The sequence below is a fragment of the Acomys russatus genome, chromosome 20 (assembly GCF_903995435.1).
Source record: "Acomys russatus chromosome 20, mAcoRus1.1, whole genome shotgun sequence".
Classification (NCBI taxonomy): Eukaryota; Metazoa; Chordata; class Mammalia; order Rodentia; family Muridae; genus Acomys; species Acomys russatus.
This window is the reverse complement of record NC_067156.1, coordinates 11,440,218-11,457,509: the sequence shown is the minus strand read 5'-3', so window position 1 is coordinate 11,457,509 and position 17,292 is coordinate 11,440,218. Positions and strand designations below refer to the sequence as shown.

General features: G+C 41.1%; 1 protein-coding gene across 1 annotated transcript in view; it reads left to right on the top strand.

Annotated features, from left to right (window-relative positions):
- The window catches only part of Ccdc178 (coiled-coil domain containing 178), a 293,005-nt gene that overhangs the window by 82,576 nt on the left and 193,137 nt on the right, over positions 1-17,292 (top strand). Inside the window, exons 17-18 of the mRNA XM_051163972.1 lie at positions 809-954; positions 1,864-2,023. Coding sequence (XP_051019929.1) covers positions 809-954; positions 1,864-2,023 — 306 coding nt within the window. The remainder of the gene's footprint in view (positions 1-808; positions 955-1,863; positions 2,024-17,292) is intronic.

Here is a 17,292-nt window from a genome sequence, read left to right as displayed (position 1 = left end):
GAGAGGAAGGGCTACAAAAAATTTAAACCCTAAATCTAATAATCTGATTTTATTCAACTTACCAAATCATTTGTCAGAAATTGTCTTATCAACTAGAAAGTGTATTCAGACACAGCACTGGGAATCGTTAACATAAATTATAATTACAATGACCTATGATTTAGCAATATAGGCTATTATTTTTTAAAAATTAAAATTTGATGTCATTTGCTAGAAAAAAAATGTTGGTTTTTGAAAGCATCATCGTTTAGATAGCTAAAGTCATTTCTTTTCCATCCTTTTAATTTTGGTCATGCATAAAAGTTCTTTAATTTACTCACCTTTGGCCAGTAATATGATAACACTCCATTCTATTTTGCTATGGTAAACATGTTAACCATGTTTTTATTGGTGATGGTTACATTGAGTCTAGGCTTCTTAATCTTCTAATACCTTATTGGAGGTCATCTCACCTAAAAGGCATCTCACTATCGAATTCATTTCTCAGAATCACCAGGGGAAATTGTGCTGATGAAATATTGTCTTGTGTTGTTGTTCGAAAGATAAGGGACTCTGTGTTTACTTATCCACCTGGCCAAGTCCATTGTGTGTGTGTGTGTGTGTGTGTGTGTGTGTGTGTGTGTGTGTTTGTGTGTGTGTGTTTGTGTGTGTGTGTGTGTTTGTGTGTGTGTGTTTGTGTGTGTGTTTGTGTGTGTGTGTTTGTATGTGTGTGTGTGTGTGTGTGTGTTTGTATGTGTGTGTGTGTGTGTGTGTGTGTGTGTGAAAATCCAAGTGTTAAAGATCAAACTTCTTTGAAACTTTTTTACAGGGAAAAGGCTCAGTTATTCTTCAAGAAATAGAGGAAACTAAAAACAAAACAATTATTTTCAATGCAAAAAGCAGGGAACTGGGCAAGGAGATAAAAATGATGGAACAGGAAAAGATGAATTATGAAGATAAACTTGAAAAGATGAAGTAAGTTTCGTCAAAGTAATTATCATATTTATTATAATTAATAAAATTAGATTTCCATATTTAAAATTTATTCTTAAGATGGCTCATATTTTTCCTCAGAATTTTATCTGAAATAGATATATGATATTTGATCATTTTAATTCATATTAGTATAATTATAAGTTGCTTTCATTCTTTACTTCTCTTGTGTTTATTTTCATTTGAATAACTGGGGATATTTCTTCTTTTCCACATATGTAAACAATATCGGTTTAGTATTACTAATATCTTTCATTAATTCAATAGAATGTTTATGAGCCATGTTTAAAAACTTGTGGTTTTCTTCTTAATAGCTAACATGCACACACACACACACACACACACACACACACACACACACACACAATCAAACAACTATGTGCATCCTAGTACCAGATCTTTTGTGGAGTCAAGCCAGTCTCCCCAACAGGATTTATTTAGTGATTACTCTAAGGAACAACATGTTTTCACCATGATGGTGGTCATAAAGCTATTATCTGCAAGAGACTAATTTATTTTTGTCGTATCTTGTAAGAAATAAGGAAACACACAGCTTAAATTATTAATCCACTATTTAACACATGAAAGCATACTGTTGGTCTGAAAGATATAAACTTGTAGTGGTTACAGTCAATTTATAAAGTTACAGTCAATTTGTAAAGGCCTAAGATGGAATGGGAGTGTTATTCAGGTTTTGTAATAGGTGCTTGTGTCATTGCCCTGACCAAATTCCTGACCAAGGTCCCCTGACTGTGTTGCCTGGCAGTGCTCAGCCCTTAAGCTTGTTTACTCTTGGGCACTGCTGTCTTATTTACTCCCTGGTGCATTTGGATGACTAGCATTCTCTCTTTGGTAAGCACTTCGTTCCCTCGTGCCACTCTTTTACCACAGGGATGAGTTTATAAAGTTGAGATTTGAGAAGGACAAGACACAGAGTGTGTACGACCATCTCAGGCACGAAAAGCAGATGTGTGAGGAGAGAATGTTTCAGGAAGAGAGGTTTTTCAAAAGGTTTGTTGAGGCAAGGCAAAGCGCCCTGATGAACATCCAGGTAAGTCCTACTTGAAAATGCTTGAAAATGGAAGAGCCATAGCAATAGTCAAATAAGCAGCACATTCTTGTGTGTGTGTCTGTGTCTGTCTGTGTGTGTGTGTCTGTGTATGTGTGTTTCTGTATTTGTGTCTCTGTGTGTGTGTCTGCATGTGTATCTGTGTGTGTCTGTCTGTGTCTGTGTGTGTGTGTCTGTCTGTCTGTGTGTGTGTGTCTGTCTGTCTGTGTGTGCCTGTGTGTGTGTCTGTATTTGTGTCTGTGTCTGTGTGTGTGTCTGTATTTGTGTCTGTGTTTGTGTGTGTGTCTGTGTGTGTCCATGTGTGTGTGTGTGTCTGTGTCTGTGTGTTCGTGTGTATGTGTGTGTGTCCGTGTGTATGTGTGTGTCTGTGTCTGTGTGTATGTGTCTGTGTGTGTCTCTGTGTGTGTCTTTGTGTGTCTCTGTGTGTGTGTGCTGATGCAGTAGTTAGACTTAGATTTTAAAAATCATTGTTTGTGCAATAAGCCTGTGACTTTGCATTTTCTTTCCAGAGTAATTGTTTATACTCACCCAGGGCATCATAGTTTGCGATGTGCTTTGTGTGGACCCCAGCCTTAGTATTGTGCTTCATTTTGTTTTCAAGTATGCTGATGTAAAAACATAGGCTGCATTCACTCCAGAACCATTTTTAGGCTTTCAGTAGAAGAATGAAGATGGTTCTATTTTATTTCCGCATAAACATTATTTGAGTGTTACAAGCCACTTTTATTGGGTAGGTGAGAACACTTCATATTCTTTCCCTTAAAAGTATGCATGACATTTTCAAGTTATATGCCAAAACTTATGTCCTGCATTAGAATTTTATTAATCAAGTTACATAAAATTGTACATATTATTAATTTTAGATAGGCTATAAATACATCCATTATTTCAGCAATTACTATCCCACTTTACAATTTACAATAGTTTTGTTGTATATACTTTCAATGAACTAGTAAAAGTTTAAAAATATATATCAAATTATATTTTTGAGTTGCACAATGAGACAGTTCTTCTGAAACGAGAATTTTATTTATTAAAACTAATTTTTGCCAAACTACTTATGTGTAATATTATATAATATTTTAATCCTACTTATATACTTGCATATTCTATTTTGATAAATGTTTTCATAATTCCTTTCTTCTTACATAAAGAAAAAATAGGCTTGATAGCTTTTAGAAAACTGAGCAGAATGTCCCTCAAATGAGTGCTTGTGGTGGTTTTGATTCATATCATGATGGAAGTATTATTAAATTAATAGTAGTTTCATAAATAGTGATGGTAAGTAACAGTCTTTTACTTGAATGTTGCATATATATATATATATATATATATATATATATATATATATATATATATATATATATATATATATATACACACACACACACATATACACACACAAAGGTTCCTCCATCCTTAAACAGTGAAAACACTGGGCGCCATCTAGTGGCAACAAACGATGTCTCCTCCCTTGTGGAGGGATTCTGGGAACTCAGTCTCAGGCATGTGACTCACGGGGATTGGGAAGCTGACGCTGAAAACCAACGTTGTATTTACTGATTTGAGCATCGTTCCTCGTCTTGTGTGTTACTGCAACTGTAGAATCACTTTCCTGATTCAATCACATTTTAAAGTTCTCATGGTGCTCAACACACATTGGGACCTCAGCAATCACTCCCTGACAGGAGGTTCAGCACTTCACTGGAGCAATACTTAGTGAAATGACAAAACTAGCAGGAGAGAGATTGAGAGATTAAAAACCAACTGAACTAACCAGCTCCTATCTTACAGAGATTTGCATTTCTTTTCACCCAAAAGCCAGTCCTTGCCTTCTTAGCTCCAAGTCTCCAGGCCTGAGCCCCTTAGGAGCATGGTATAACTCTGATGCTTTGCTAAGTGGTAGTCTCCATCTCAACCCCCTTTACTGACTCACTGGTGCTTGTTTCTTGTCACTTAGCCTCTTGTGATCACAATGCTTTTTTTTTTTTTTTTTTCTTTTTTCTGAAAGCAGCTATCGCTGTTTTCCCCTGTGTTTGAAAGCACAGAACTCAGAGGAGGAAGTCAATATAAGCTTGGGGCATGAATGGATGAACAGATATACACAGCCAAGCATGGGTGGATGAATGCTGCCTACTTTGATAAGTCGTTGGCCACATACGTGCCTGATAGTAGCTAGAAGCAGGCGTGCTTTTCATAAGAGATGATTTTCATGTGCATCAACCTGGTAGTCCAGATAGTTCAAAGAACACTCATGCTATTTTCTGGCACAATTCTCTCTTTCTCCTCCTCCCTCCCTGACTACTGCTCCTCTCTGTCCTTCATTACATATGAAATGTTTCCCACCCTCATATCCCCTCTTGTGAAATTGGAGTTAAATCCTCCAATGCTCTCTAACCTTAACAGACTCTTCGACGTACCTCAATAATGCTCAACAAGCTGACTGCATGGAGTTGATTCCTAACTGTTTCTTGGACATATCTGTCCTAATGGTTTGGGATATGTGACCCAAAGCAAAGTGTTCACCTGTGTGGTGGAAAACTCATGACTCACTGATTACAAAGTCTCCTCGTTAAGGTTGGTTTTTTATATGCGATTGGCATAAGGTGTTTGATGGTAAACAGTGTCATAATACAGTGTGATCCCCCTCCCAGTGAGCATGATGTCACTCCTCTTTAGAAAGTGAATAAGTCCATAAAAGTCTATATTAAGCAATCCAGGAAAGGAAACATTTTATGAAAGGTACACTCAGTGTTATTGATTTGGGCTGTCCCCCTTTGGGCAGAAGAATTGATCACAACTATAGATCACCTGTAGATATTGTTTAAGGAAAAAAAGACTATAACATCTACTATAGGATTGAGCAAGAATGTAAAAAAGCACCCTGGAGTTAAAACTCAAGTCACAGAGCTGCCTACTACACTCTGCTCCGTGTTCTCTTGGCAGCTCAGTCTTTCCCCACACCAAAGAGTCTCTCTCAAGATTTTGTTTTTATTGCTGTTGTTTGTCTGTTGTTTCCTGCATGCTGTCCTCTTTGTAATTTGTGTTCTGAGGAAACAGCAATAAACTAAGCTGAAAGGACAACCTCCACATTGAGCCCATACCCAGACCGCACCCCAATGCTTTCTAAAACTTACTTTCGCCTTTTCCACCTTAACACTACTTCCTGTTTCCCTGTGTAAGGAGACACCACCTTCCCTGGTTGGAGGAGCCCAGCATTTGCCAATTTTTCCTTGAGCTTTGCACATGAGAATGTTTGACTTCTAACAAAATGGAACCCTGACCCCGTTCCACAGCCAGACACCTAAACAGCGAAAATATTTCCTGTTGGCTCTGGTTTCAAAGCTAATTACAGCATGTAAGTTTGTTCGCTTACTGACTGCTCCTCTTTTCTTCATTTCCCAACCATTTTGTAAGGAATACTAAGTCCACAGCACTAGAGGCTGAGTAATGAAATCCTGAAAACTTAAAAATCTGCATCAGCAGGAAGAGAGACAATGTGCCAATAGGCATGCGCAGAGCGACAACACTCAAATTACACCTCGTAAATTGAGACCCTCCCCCATCCAATGTCCAGAAATATGAATGGATATTATATGGACATTGAGACCACATAGTTTCTGGTCTCAATAATGGAAAACTGACAGGAAGCAGAGGAATTTGACCAGTGAATTTCCCTAGCATGAGTAATTTTCCTTACTGACAACATCCTGACACAGAAACCACTTTAACATACCATGAAAGTTCTTAACACGAGGCACATGACCCACATAATTAACGTTTCCGTTACAAGTGCTTCTGATATTATTAAGTACCAGGTAGCCACACATAATACGGCAAACTTGGCACATTAGTTTAAAATCGTTGGCTGATTGGGAAAAGCACATTTTATTTTGATGACAAGTGACAAGAAGTACTGATTTTGTATCAAGGAGCACAGTGTTTTCACCTAGGCTAATGCTAAAGTGATCAGAACCACTTAGAAATCAGGAGAAGGGTGCTACAGGGAACAGTGCTTCTTAAACATGAACCTAGAGGAGTTTGAATGTTTGTTTTACTAAAGTAAAAGAGCTTTTCTTTCTTTCTGCATCGTTCTGCTAGGTCCTGTAACTATTGCTGATGCAATGTTAAACCCCATACATGAAATTGGAATATAATTTTATTTATGCAGAAAATTGGCCGCCAGTTTTGGCTTAATTTACCCACAGCAACTTAGAGGCACATCTTACGGTCTTTGGCTGCCATCCTTTTTGAGTCTCCTATGCCTATTTTTTCTATGTAATGATAATGTTGTAGAACATAGTTTACATATTATATTTTACAGTTGCTTTTCATTCTCCAGTAAATTGACACTTTTGCAGTGCCTCATCTACTGCATACTATCAGTAAAAATACATAGTTCCTTACGTTTTTATTAGCATATATTAATTATACACTATGGCAGGCTTCATTATGACATTTCAATACACGTACACAATGCATTTTGATCATATCTACACCTCATTAGCACTGCAAAAACCAAACGCAGTGGTGAAATCTGCAACTCCAAAGCTAAGGGCAGATCCCTGCAACTCAACAGGCAGGCAGGCCAGCTGCATCACCAATTTCTGGGAACCTGTCTCAAAGGGTAAAGTGGAGAGCAATTGAAGACAACACCCAGTGTTGACTTCTGGCCTACACACGCTCACACACACGCTCACACACACGCTCACACACACACACACACAGAGAGACTCACATGAACACACATGTACTCACATGTACATACCCAAGAAACATGTACATACACCACACACAGATACACACAGACCTGATCTTTCATATTCTGGTGTGATAAGATGAATACTTCTGTTTCCTATGGCATAAAACTGATTAACTTTTATTGATTGTATGCACTACGTTGGAGAGGAACACATGATATTAGAGGATGTGACACCAGTAAAAACTTTTTTTAGTGACACCCAGAGCTTGTAAAGATTGGGGCCCAGATTTTGCTGATGTTTGTGTAGACGGAATACGGATGACTCTGCTCCAGATGCTGAGAAGCCACTGCCCAGAGGTGAACGTGAGGATTTCAATACTGAAAACAGGCTAGTTCGCTGCATGATTGTTATCTAGAGGTGAAGACTACAGATTAAAGAGTGCATGTGTATCCGGATACAACTGAATGTGACACACTTGGAGGAGCTCAATGGGGCCCAGCAGCAGATCCAAGCTGAGAGTCTAGAACCTGTGGAACAAGAGTCTGGGCACAGAAGCCCTTGTAGAAACCTCAGGAACAGATATTGCACCAAAAGCTGCAAGAAGAATTCAGCAGCACAGGAAAACCATTCCAAAGCGTAGCCTAAGTTGAGTCCAAGAGCAGAAGCCCCAGGCCCCGAGACTGGAGCCTGCAAGTGAGGTGGGGAGCATGCTACCTCCGAGGTGGAGCCACTCCAGAAGGCAGTGAAGTAGGAAGGGTGATCACGGATATGAATGGCTAATGGCTTGTGGAATTGAAGTTAACATGATTTGAGTAAGTCCATAAACTCCAAGATGAAAATGTTGGCTAGGTCATCCAGATTGATATTGAGCTAAAACAGGATGGTGACAGAATGAGGTACAGGCAGAGAGAGAAAGCCCAGGGTATTAGCAGACTCTTTCCCAGGAGTGTGAAAATGACCAGAAGGCCATTCAAACACTGCGTTTGGGTGACTGGTGATGCACTGTGTTCTTTAACCACGTAAAACAGAATAGAAGGCATCACTTCTTGTTACCGTCAGGAATTGGGGTTTGGGAGCAGTAATGGAGACCCAGGATGGTACAAAAACTAAACAAAACCCCTAGGCTTTCTAGCAGATGGAGGCTGCAAGAAGAAAATCGTCGTTATATTAACTAAATCTTAACGATAGAGTTAAAGCGAACATCATTCTACAACAAGGATGAAGGACGGATGTGTGTCGGAGCTGCTCTGCCAGGGAATGGCACATTCCGAGTTCACTCTCAAAGGTGTCGACTGGGAAAACTGTCCAGTTTAATTAACAAGTAGACCCTGAGTTCTTACTATGTACAGTAGGTAATTCTTCCCTCCTTATTGAAAATAGATTCTTTTATCATGAGATATATTCTGATTACAGTTTCTACCTCCAGGGCCTCACCTCCTTCTCCATCAGGATCCACTCCATTTCTGTCTCTCGCTCCAAAAGGACAGGCTTCTAAGATACAGCAAAAAAAACCTGTAACAAAGTAAAATATAATAATATAAAACAAACCCCATTACACTGAAGTTGAACAAGGAAAGCTAACAGAAAGGAAAAGAGCCCAAGATAAAACACCAGAATCAGAAAGCCACTCATTCACACACCCAGGAGTCCCATAAAAATAACCTGAAAGCTACAATATATTAAAGAGGACCTGGTAAGGACCTGTGCAGGCCTGTGTTTGCAGCCTCCTTGTCTGTGCATTTATATGAGCTTTGCTCTGTTAATTTAGAGGGCCTTGTTCTCCTGGTGTTCTCCATCCCCTCCGGTTCTTACACGCTTTCTGCCTCCTCTTCCACTCTTCCACAGAGTTCCATGAGGAATTTGGTAGAGACAGTCTGTGTACTGCTCTGTCTTTCTGTCTCTGTGTCTCTGTCTCTGTCCGCCTCTTTTTTCTGTCTCTGTCTGTCTCTGTCTCTCTCTCCCTTTTTCTGTCTCTCTCTCCCTTTCGCTTTCTCTGTCTCTGTCTGTCTCTGTCTCTCTGTCTCTCTTTCTGTCTTTCTCTCTGTCTCTGTCTCTGTCTCTGTCTGTCTCTCTGTCTCTCTGTCTCTCTGTCTCTCTGTCTCTCTGTCTCTCTGTCTCTGTCTCTGTCTCTGTCTCTGTCTGTCTGTCTGTCTGTCTCTCTCTCTCTCTCTCTCTCTCTCTCTCTCTCTGTGTGTGTGTGTGTGTGTGTGTGTGTGTGTGTGTCTGTCTCTCTCCATAATATCTGCCTGTGAGTCTCTATATTTATTCCTACCTGCTGAATGAGGAAGCTTCTCTTACCCTTGCTGAATAAAGCCCTAATCCATGAGTATAGCAGAGTGTCATTAGGAGTCGTTATATCACTGGTTTTATGTTTTAAAATTTCTTTTAAGACCAATAGTGTTTGGTTTGACCCTAGACCTCTGAACTACCCAGTCTCTGGTTCCTGGTCACTCCAGCAGTATTGGGAATGGGTTCCATATCATGGAGTGTAATTCTTAATCCTTAATAATGATCATAGGCATAAATCATAGATTTGTCATTCTAAGAGGTAGGACAACCTTGCTGAAAGACTCTGAGGAATCATTTTCAAATGCTGTTTCTAAAGAGTCAATCAAAAGAAGAAAGGATGTGCATGTACATCTATAGGGGTCGGGGATGTACCCAGTGGTAGATCACTTGCTTAGCATGGACTAGGCTATGACTTTTCCCTTCAGTGCCTTATATGTGTGTATACATGAGTGTGCGCTTGCATGCACGTGCGTGCACACACACAGACACGCGTGCACACACACACATGTGCACACACACACACAAATGAAAAGAAAAACTTTTCCCTTTTTCAAAAATATTTAAAAGAAATAAGTAAAGTTATTGGGACCTCTAAGCCTTGCAATGGGGTTGTCTAATTATACCACTAGTTATTAAATATATATACATATATTAGTCAATATAGTATAAAGAAAAACTCATCTCATAAATGAGCAATGGCAGGTAGCATATCTCATTTTGTTTTTTGCTTTGACTGTTGATATACGTAGGAGGACTCCCCTCCCCCCACCCTCACACCGCTTCCCTTATCCGATTATCCTGACCACTTTCTTTAAATGTCATCCTTATACTCAGGAAGTTCTCCTCAGCTTGCTTTAAAAAAAAAACCTTGATGTTGCAGAAATGAGAGAGCTCTAGGATTGCAGCGTTTATAAGCATAGATGTAACTGACATGATCTGTCGATCGGGATCAATTTGCAGATACCAGAGGTTTTAGGTCTCAGAGGCTCCCCGTTGATGACACAGCACTGTATAATTTCTGCGAGAGTTGGGAATGTTTAAAACTCTGGCCCTGGCACTCTGATGAAACATCACACAGTGCTCTGCTCACCATTCTGTGTGTATGTGCAGGGGATTGTTAATACAACCCAAACTGCTCTTCCACTGTCTGATTTATTTGCTCGCAGAGAACACAGATACCTGACCTCCTGAGGGAACCGCAAAGCTCAAATTTGGGTGCCATGATAATCATAACAGTTTGAAAGAAAATGAAATAGGCTATAAAGAGGGAGGAAATGAAATATATAAACTGTTGTACGGTGTCAAGTTCATTTTCAGTACGATATAAAATAATGAAAATGCTTTTCGATAACCTTTGTTGATTTTTATAATGTGAAACACACTTTATGGAAAAGACAATGAATGTGCTAAATAAAAAAAAAATTGTGAAAAATACTTCTATCTTTTGAGTTCAATTTCCACATTCTTGTCCATAGGTTTACATTAGAGTTGGATTCTGAGATAGAACAGCTTGAGACAAAAGAGCCTTCCATGTCCTGACCTTTTGTAAATTCAAACAGCTCTTTTTAGTCTCAAGTGTAAGGGTCATTTTCTTCTTGGGTCAATCCAATGGATCATATTTTTATAATTTTATAGTTATGTTTTGACAATTTAAACTTGAGTGACATTGGACAAGGCTTTCCTATCACCACTCAGTTTTACAGATACAGGTGTGGGATTGTAATGGTAACCTCTCCTCTCCCCCATCATCCAAACATCTTAAAAGCCTTTAGTAGTAAAGTGTTAAGGACTAGGGTATCATTACTGTGGATTGTGGGTGCCCAGGGGGCCTTCTCCTGGACATTCCCCATCAAGGGGAATTAAAAACCCCAAAGGACAGAAAACATTTGAGTAACCGGACTTATGAAGTTCAAAGCTTAACAGAATATAGACAAAACATCTGTTCCTGCTCCATTGGCCGCTGGAAAATTCAGGTTCTGCTCACGAAGAACTCCTCACTCAGGCACATAGAATACTATCAACTTTCAATTTCAGCTAGCACCTCTCTCAAGACCATAACCATCACCTATACAGGAGGGTACACTCAGGAATAACAGGGTGAAATAAAGGCAAAACATAACTGCTACTCTAAAAATAGACAGTGTGCCCTGGGCCTCTGACACCTTGCTCTGGGGTCACCATACTTGGTATTAGTGAAATCTAAATGATTTATCTAGAAGGCACAGTCTCCATGGGACAAGATTGCCCTTGCTTCAGACATCAGCTGGCTACAAGGTAGGGATCAACACAGCCACTCTCAAGCTTGACAGTGTACTGGGAATATCATGACACTCAGAACATTGCACTTACAGCGGTCTCATCACATAGAGAAGGTGCAATTAAAATTAACCAAATAAAATTAACAAAGCCCAGGAGAGACTTGGATATACAGATGCATTTTCTCCTCTTCCCAAGCATGTGTGGTGTTGTCTCCTCCCTGACCTGAGGTGGCCCAGTGCACATAGAAGAATGCCAACCCAGAAAGCCTTTGTCTAGAACGTAATAGGATCTCAGCTACATGCTGCCCCTTGTCTGTCCTTACATCTACAGTTAATTGCAAAAATTCCCTACCTGTCTGAAGTAATTTGCTGTGGCCAAAAGTCTCCATCATTAGTCACAATGCAATGGCCAAAACTGCCATGGAAGTAGTCACATTCTAGGGACTTAGTGACACTTCCAAGAAAAAGAAGACAAAGGCCAAGCCTCAGCTCAGATAAGGTTACGGAGCCAAATTATGCCTGATATTTTAGAACGTGGGCCCTTGCTCACATCTCACCTCTCGGTATGGCAAAAATGAAATATGCGGAATTGCACACACATTAATTCTCTCTAGAGGAATGAGAAATAAAGTGGAAGGCCAAACATACATGACAAGAAGGATGGTACAGAAGTTGATTCTTAAGGGAATACTAAGTTGGGTGGGTGAGGAGGAGGTGGATCTAGGAGAATCTCGGGGAGGGGTTGATGTGGTCGAAGTATATTGTACAAAATTCTCCATGAACCATTTAAAAAAACACCCACCACATAGTGTATTATCACCACAAGGCTATGTTGCTTAATATATGATCACCTATGATCATACATCCCTGACTTGTGTGGGCTCGCATGTGAAGATTCATGTGTATTCAGGTGCATGTGTCTGTATGCTCGTGTACTTCATACAGAGGCCAGAGGACAGCATGAGGTGTTGTTCCTCAGGGGACAGCCATTGAGATGGTATCTCTCACTTGCCTAGAGTAAGTGGCCAGCAAGGTCATCCGCCGTCCTTTCTCCATTTCCCCACCACTAGAACATGGGCCATCATCCATGACTTGTTCCCATGTGTTCTAGGTGTTAAACTCAGGTCCTGCTCCTTGCAAGACAAGCGCTTTATCAGCTGAGCGACCTCATCTCTCCAGCCTGGTACCTCAATACTGATTGAAAACAATCTTGAGTTATGTCTCCCCCTCCCCAGGCCCATGTGAAAAAGAATCGTGGCAAAATCATGCTTCTGGGTGACAACATAGGAGAGGTATTTTTGGATAAACTATGAAACAAGGGAGGAAAAACAACCTCGTTTAAGTGTTGGCTAAACCCAGTCACTTCACTTTTCACTTCCTGAAGTGTTGGAATGAGACCCATGGCCTTATGCATAAGGACTCAGACCAGTCCTTAGACAATGAACCACATGCTCAATCTTCCCAAAGTCCTGGTTCTGGAGACTTTTCATAGTTCTCTGTGCTGCACAACCAGCAAGTAATTCTACCCCATTGCTAAACCCTTTTGACCTAGTGCTCTAGTTCTTTTTTTCCTGCTGTCCTTTTCTGCTGCATCTAGGACCTTGTATTATCCCAAATTCAATAACTACTGTTAAGTGTCCACTAAGGCTGCTCTGAGGGACCCGACTCTCTTTATGTCACTGGCACAGCGGTTGCACACAGCTAAGCACAGATCAAGACTTTTCAAGGGTTTAGTTTGGAAGTGATCTTTCTTTAATTCTTTATCCTATGCATCCTATTTTCCCTGTGAATAAGCATAACCAGTAGCCACTTGGGACTTAAAAACTTATGGTTTTTTATGTTAAATGTCTTTTTAAAAATATATTTTATTAATTTATTCATATTACATCTCCCATTCCTCCCTCCCTCCCATTTTTCCCTTACTCCCCTCCCCTATGACTTTGACTGAGGGGCACCTCCTCCTCCTGTATATGCTCATAGGGTATCAAATCTCTTCTTGGTAGTCTGCTATCCTTCCTCTGAGTGTCACCAGGCCTCCCCATTCAGGAAACATGGTGAAATATGGGGCACCAGAGTTCATGTGAAAGTCAGTTCCCACTCTCCACTCAACTGTGGAGAATGTCCTATTCATTGGCTAGATCTGGGTGGGGTTGGAAGTTTACTGCACGTATTGTCCTTGGCTGGTGCCATAGTTTGAGCAGGACTCCTGGGCCAAGATCCGCCTGTCATAATGTTCTACTTGTAGGTTTTTAGGACCCTCTGGATCCTTCTATTTCCCCATTCTCCCATGCTTCTCTCACCTAGAGTCCCAGTAGGATGTGCTCTGCTCTGACTCACTTTCCTGGTAAGTGAAGACTTTAAGGGGACATGCCCCTTGAGCTAGTGTCCAGATATAAGTTAGTATATACCATTTGACTCTTTCTGTTTCTGGGTTAACTCGCTCATTATGATCATTTCTAATTCAATACATTTGCCCACAAATTTCAGGAATTCCTTGTTTTTAGAAGCTAAGTAGCATTCTATAGTGTAGATGTACCACAGTTTCTTTTCTTTTTTAAATTTTATTTTATGAATTTATTCATATTACATCTCAATGGTTATCTCATCCCTTGTGTCCTCCCATTCTTCCCTCCCTCTCATTTTCCCCTTACTCCCCTCCCCTATGACTGTGACTGAGGGGGACTTCCTCCCCCTGTATATGCTCATAGGGTATCAAATCTCTTCTTGGTAGTCTGCTATCCTTCCTCTGAGTGCCACCAGGTCTCCCCATTCAGGGGACATGGTCAGATATGAGGCACCAGAGTACGTGTGAAAGTCAGACCCCACTCTCCACTCAACTGTGGAGAATGTCCTGTCCATTGGCTAGATCTGGGTAGGGGTTTGAAGTTTACAGCCTGTATTGTCCTTGGCTGGTGCCGTAGTTTGAACGGGAATCCCTGGGCCCAAATCTGCCTATCATAATGTTCTTCTTATAGGTTTCTAGGATCCTTTTGATCCTTCAACTTTGCCATTCTCCGATGCTTCTCTCATCTAGAGTCCCAATAGGATGTCCTCCCCTCTTTCCCAGTTTCCTGGTTAGTGAAGACTTTCATGGGACATGCCCCTTGGGCTAGTATGCAGATATAAGTGAGTATATACCATTTGATTCTTTCTGCTTCTGGGTTAACTCACTCATTATGATCATTTCTAGTTCAATCCATTTGTCCACAAATTTTGGGACTTCCTTGTTTTTAATAGCTGAGTAGTATTCCATAGTGTAAATGTACCACAGTTTCTTTATCCATTCTTCTACTGAGGGACACTTAGGCTGTTTCCAGGTTCTGGCTATTATGAATAAGGCTGCTATGAACATGGTTGAGCAAATGTTCTTGTTGGGTGCTGGGGCATCTTCTAGGTATATTCCAAGGAGTAGAATATCTGGGTCTTGAGGAAGCCTTACTCCCAGTTTTCTGAGATAGCGCCAGATAGATTTCCAAAATGGTTGTACTAGTTTGCATTCCCACCAGCAATGAAGGAGTGTGGAGTTTTCCTCTCTCTCCACATCCTCGCCAGCATGTGGTGTCACTTGAGTTTTTTACCTTAGCCATTCTGATGGGTATAAAATGGAATAGCCAAATCTATTCAATGAAAAAAGGATAGCATCTTCAACAAATCAAAACAACTCTGAGCCTCTTATGGCTTTTAAGAGGCCATGAGTGGATCTGTCCCTTATGGCTAGTAGTCTGCCTAAGCTGCCTTTATGGAAGCCTGTCTTCTTTGTACGCTTAAGATCCTCCAATTATATTCCACAAGAAACCTGGGACTATTAAAACCAGTACTCCTACTGTTGTCCACATTGCTCCAGTCATGACTGCTTCTGATAACCTACAAGGGCCTCGAACAATATCACTCCAAGACAACCTTAATGATCTCTTGAGGACCCTGCTCACCTTTCTCAGACCAAAGGGCAAAACTCCCTGGGTGGCCCAGCAGAAAGCTCACGATTGGTCTGTCCTTATGTAAGGCCTTTCACTGCTAGGACTGGCAGCTGAGATGAGATTAATACACATTGAAGGAGAGACGTTCCTGCCACACTCCTTTGTGTGATTGCTAATGTTAAGTCCATAAAATATTTCTCCTGTTATTTTTGTTGTGTTGGTGCTGTTGTCCTGTGGCCTTTAGGGGGAGGCGTATACCTTTGGCTTTCTGAATGTAGGGTGGGCTGAGACAGTATTATAAACTTGTAGACCACCAGAAGCAGCAGCAGCAGTGGTAGCCACAGCAGCAGCCGTGGCATAGCAGCCGCATGTTAGCTGAAGAGTTCCAGAGAATAGTTAGAGGCAGAGGCAGTAGAGACAGCAGAGGACAGTAACCAATGATGAGGGAATGTAGGCTCTGGTAACTAAGGAGTGCACAGGACCTACGAGGACTTAACATCTGAGGGTCTTAACATCCAAGGTTGTAAAGCCAGCTGGCACTGACCTCTGCTGACTGCTGCCGCTGCAAGCTGTTACCAAAAGCTAAGGCTCTCCTTGGCTGCCAAGGGCCAGGCCACCCACAATTCATTCTCTGACCTGAGAATCTGGAGCTGTAAGAACCTAAGCTTGTAACACAGGGAGATCTCTATTTCCAGTTCTCAGAGCGCAAAGCTATAAGCCTCTGAGACTGTGGACCTAGCCACAAGCTTCTGGCACTCAAGAGCTCAGCTATACAGAGAACAGAAGTACTACGGTTTTGGTTACTCACAGTTTTCATCTTACTGTAGCAAAGGCACCCCAACCAGCAAGTAGCATGGCCATAGGAATAGTCTGTATGATACAACATTACTTAATTATGCTGTAAGCCAATATCTCTCGGGTACACCCTCTGTGTATTACAAAAGGGTTTATTTGTATATAGTGACAACAATATAAAGCTATACACCAATCACAGGCCATTCTCTGCATGACACTTAGGTCTCTCCACAACAGGAAGCTGATTCTAGGTCCAGACATAACACAATGCGTTGAAGGCAGGTTTTAAAGACATCAACAGCACTTTTGAGGAGATTGAAATAAGGGAAAATCCTTCACAGGTTATTAATGTTAGGAGAGGAAAATTCTGACAATCGAAGCCAGAACTGCAGCTGAGTTGAGTGACAGAGAGGAGCAAAGGCATGCCAGCAATTCCGTGTCTGTCCATCCGGCCTTCCCTCAGTCTGTCCGCAGTTGCCCTCTAAAAGCAGCAGCTGGAGCATCCCTCCTTCCTTTCCAGTCTAACACTGGTTTATCTCATGTCTACTTCTCACCCGAGCTTACCCAGGAGGTATGTCCTTGGAGTCAGTTTTCCAACTTAAGGCAATTGAAAACAGCACAGTCCGGCAACAGGTTCAAACCCCAGTCTCTGAGCAGGCATCTTCCCTTATAGACAGATGCTTAGATTTCCTTTCTCTCCTGAGAATCGGTGGTAAGAAAAGTAATCCCAATACCCCATGGTGAAATGAAGCAAACTCAGGAAGGTGGATTTTTTCTGCTGACGAAGTGATGACCAGATCTTTAACCTCCTTTGTGTCCTCATTTCTGTTCTAGTTCAGGCAGAAGCAGGGCACCATCCCGCAAAAGTCACCCCATGGCCATGTTCAGGTCACCAAATATGAGAAAATACTTTCTTTGATTGCTAACCTGCATATCGTTTGATACATGTCTATGGCAGACAGATGTGACCTGGGCCCAGCTGTCACCATATACAACAGCAGTTAGAACAATACATTGCTGTTTAAGATTAAAATACTCGGTGCGAAAGCATACACCCACCCCTTTACTTTGTCTGAAGCAACTCATTCAAATTGAAAATTAGTTTAAATCCCTAGTGAACAGACAGAGCAATATGAAATTCTAAACATTCTGAATGGCAAGTGCCAAGTCTTGTTGTCTGCATGTGAAAGTGAGTACTAAGCATTTTGAGACAAGCTTCCTGCCTGCAATGGAAGGGTTAGCCTGCACATTTTATGGTGTTTGCCACATACTAGTTAATGAATGAATTC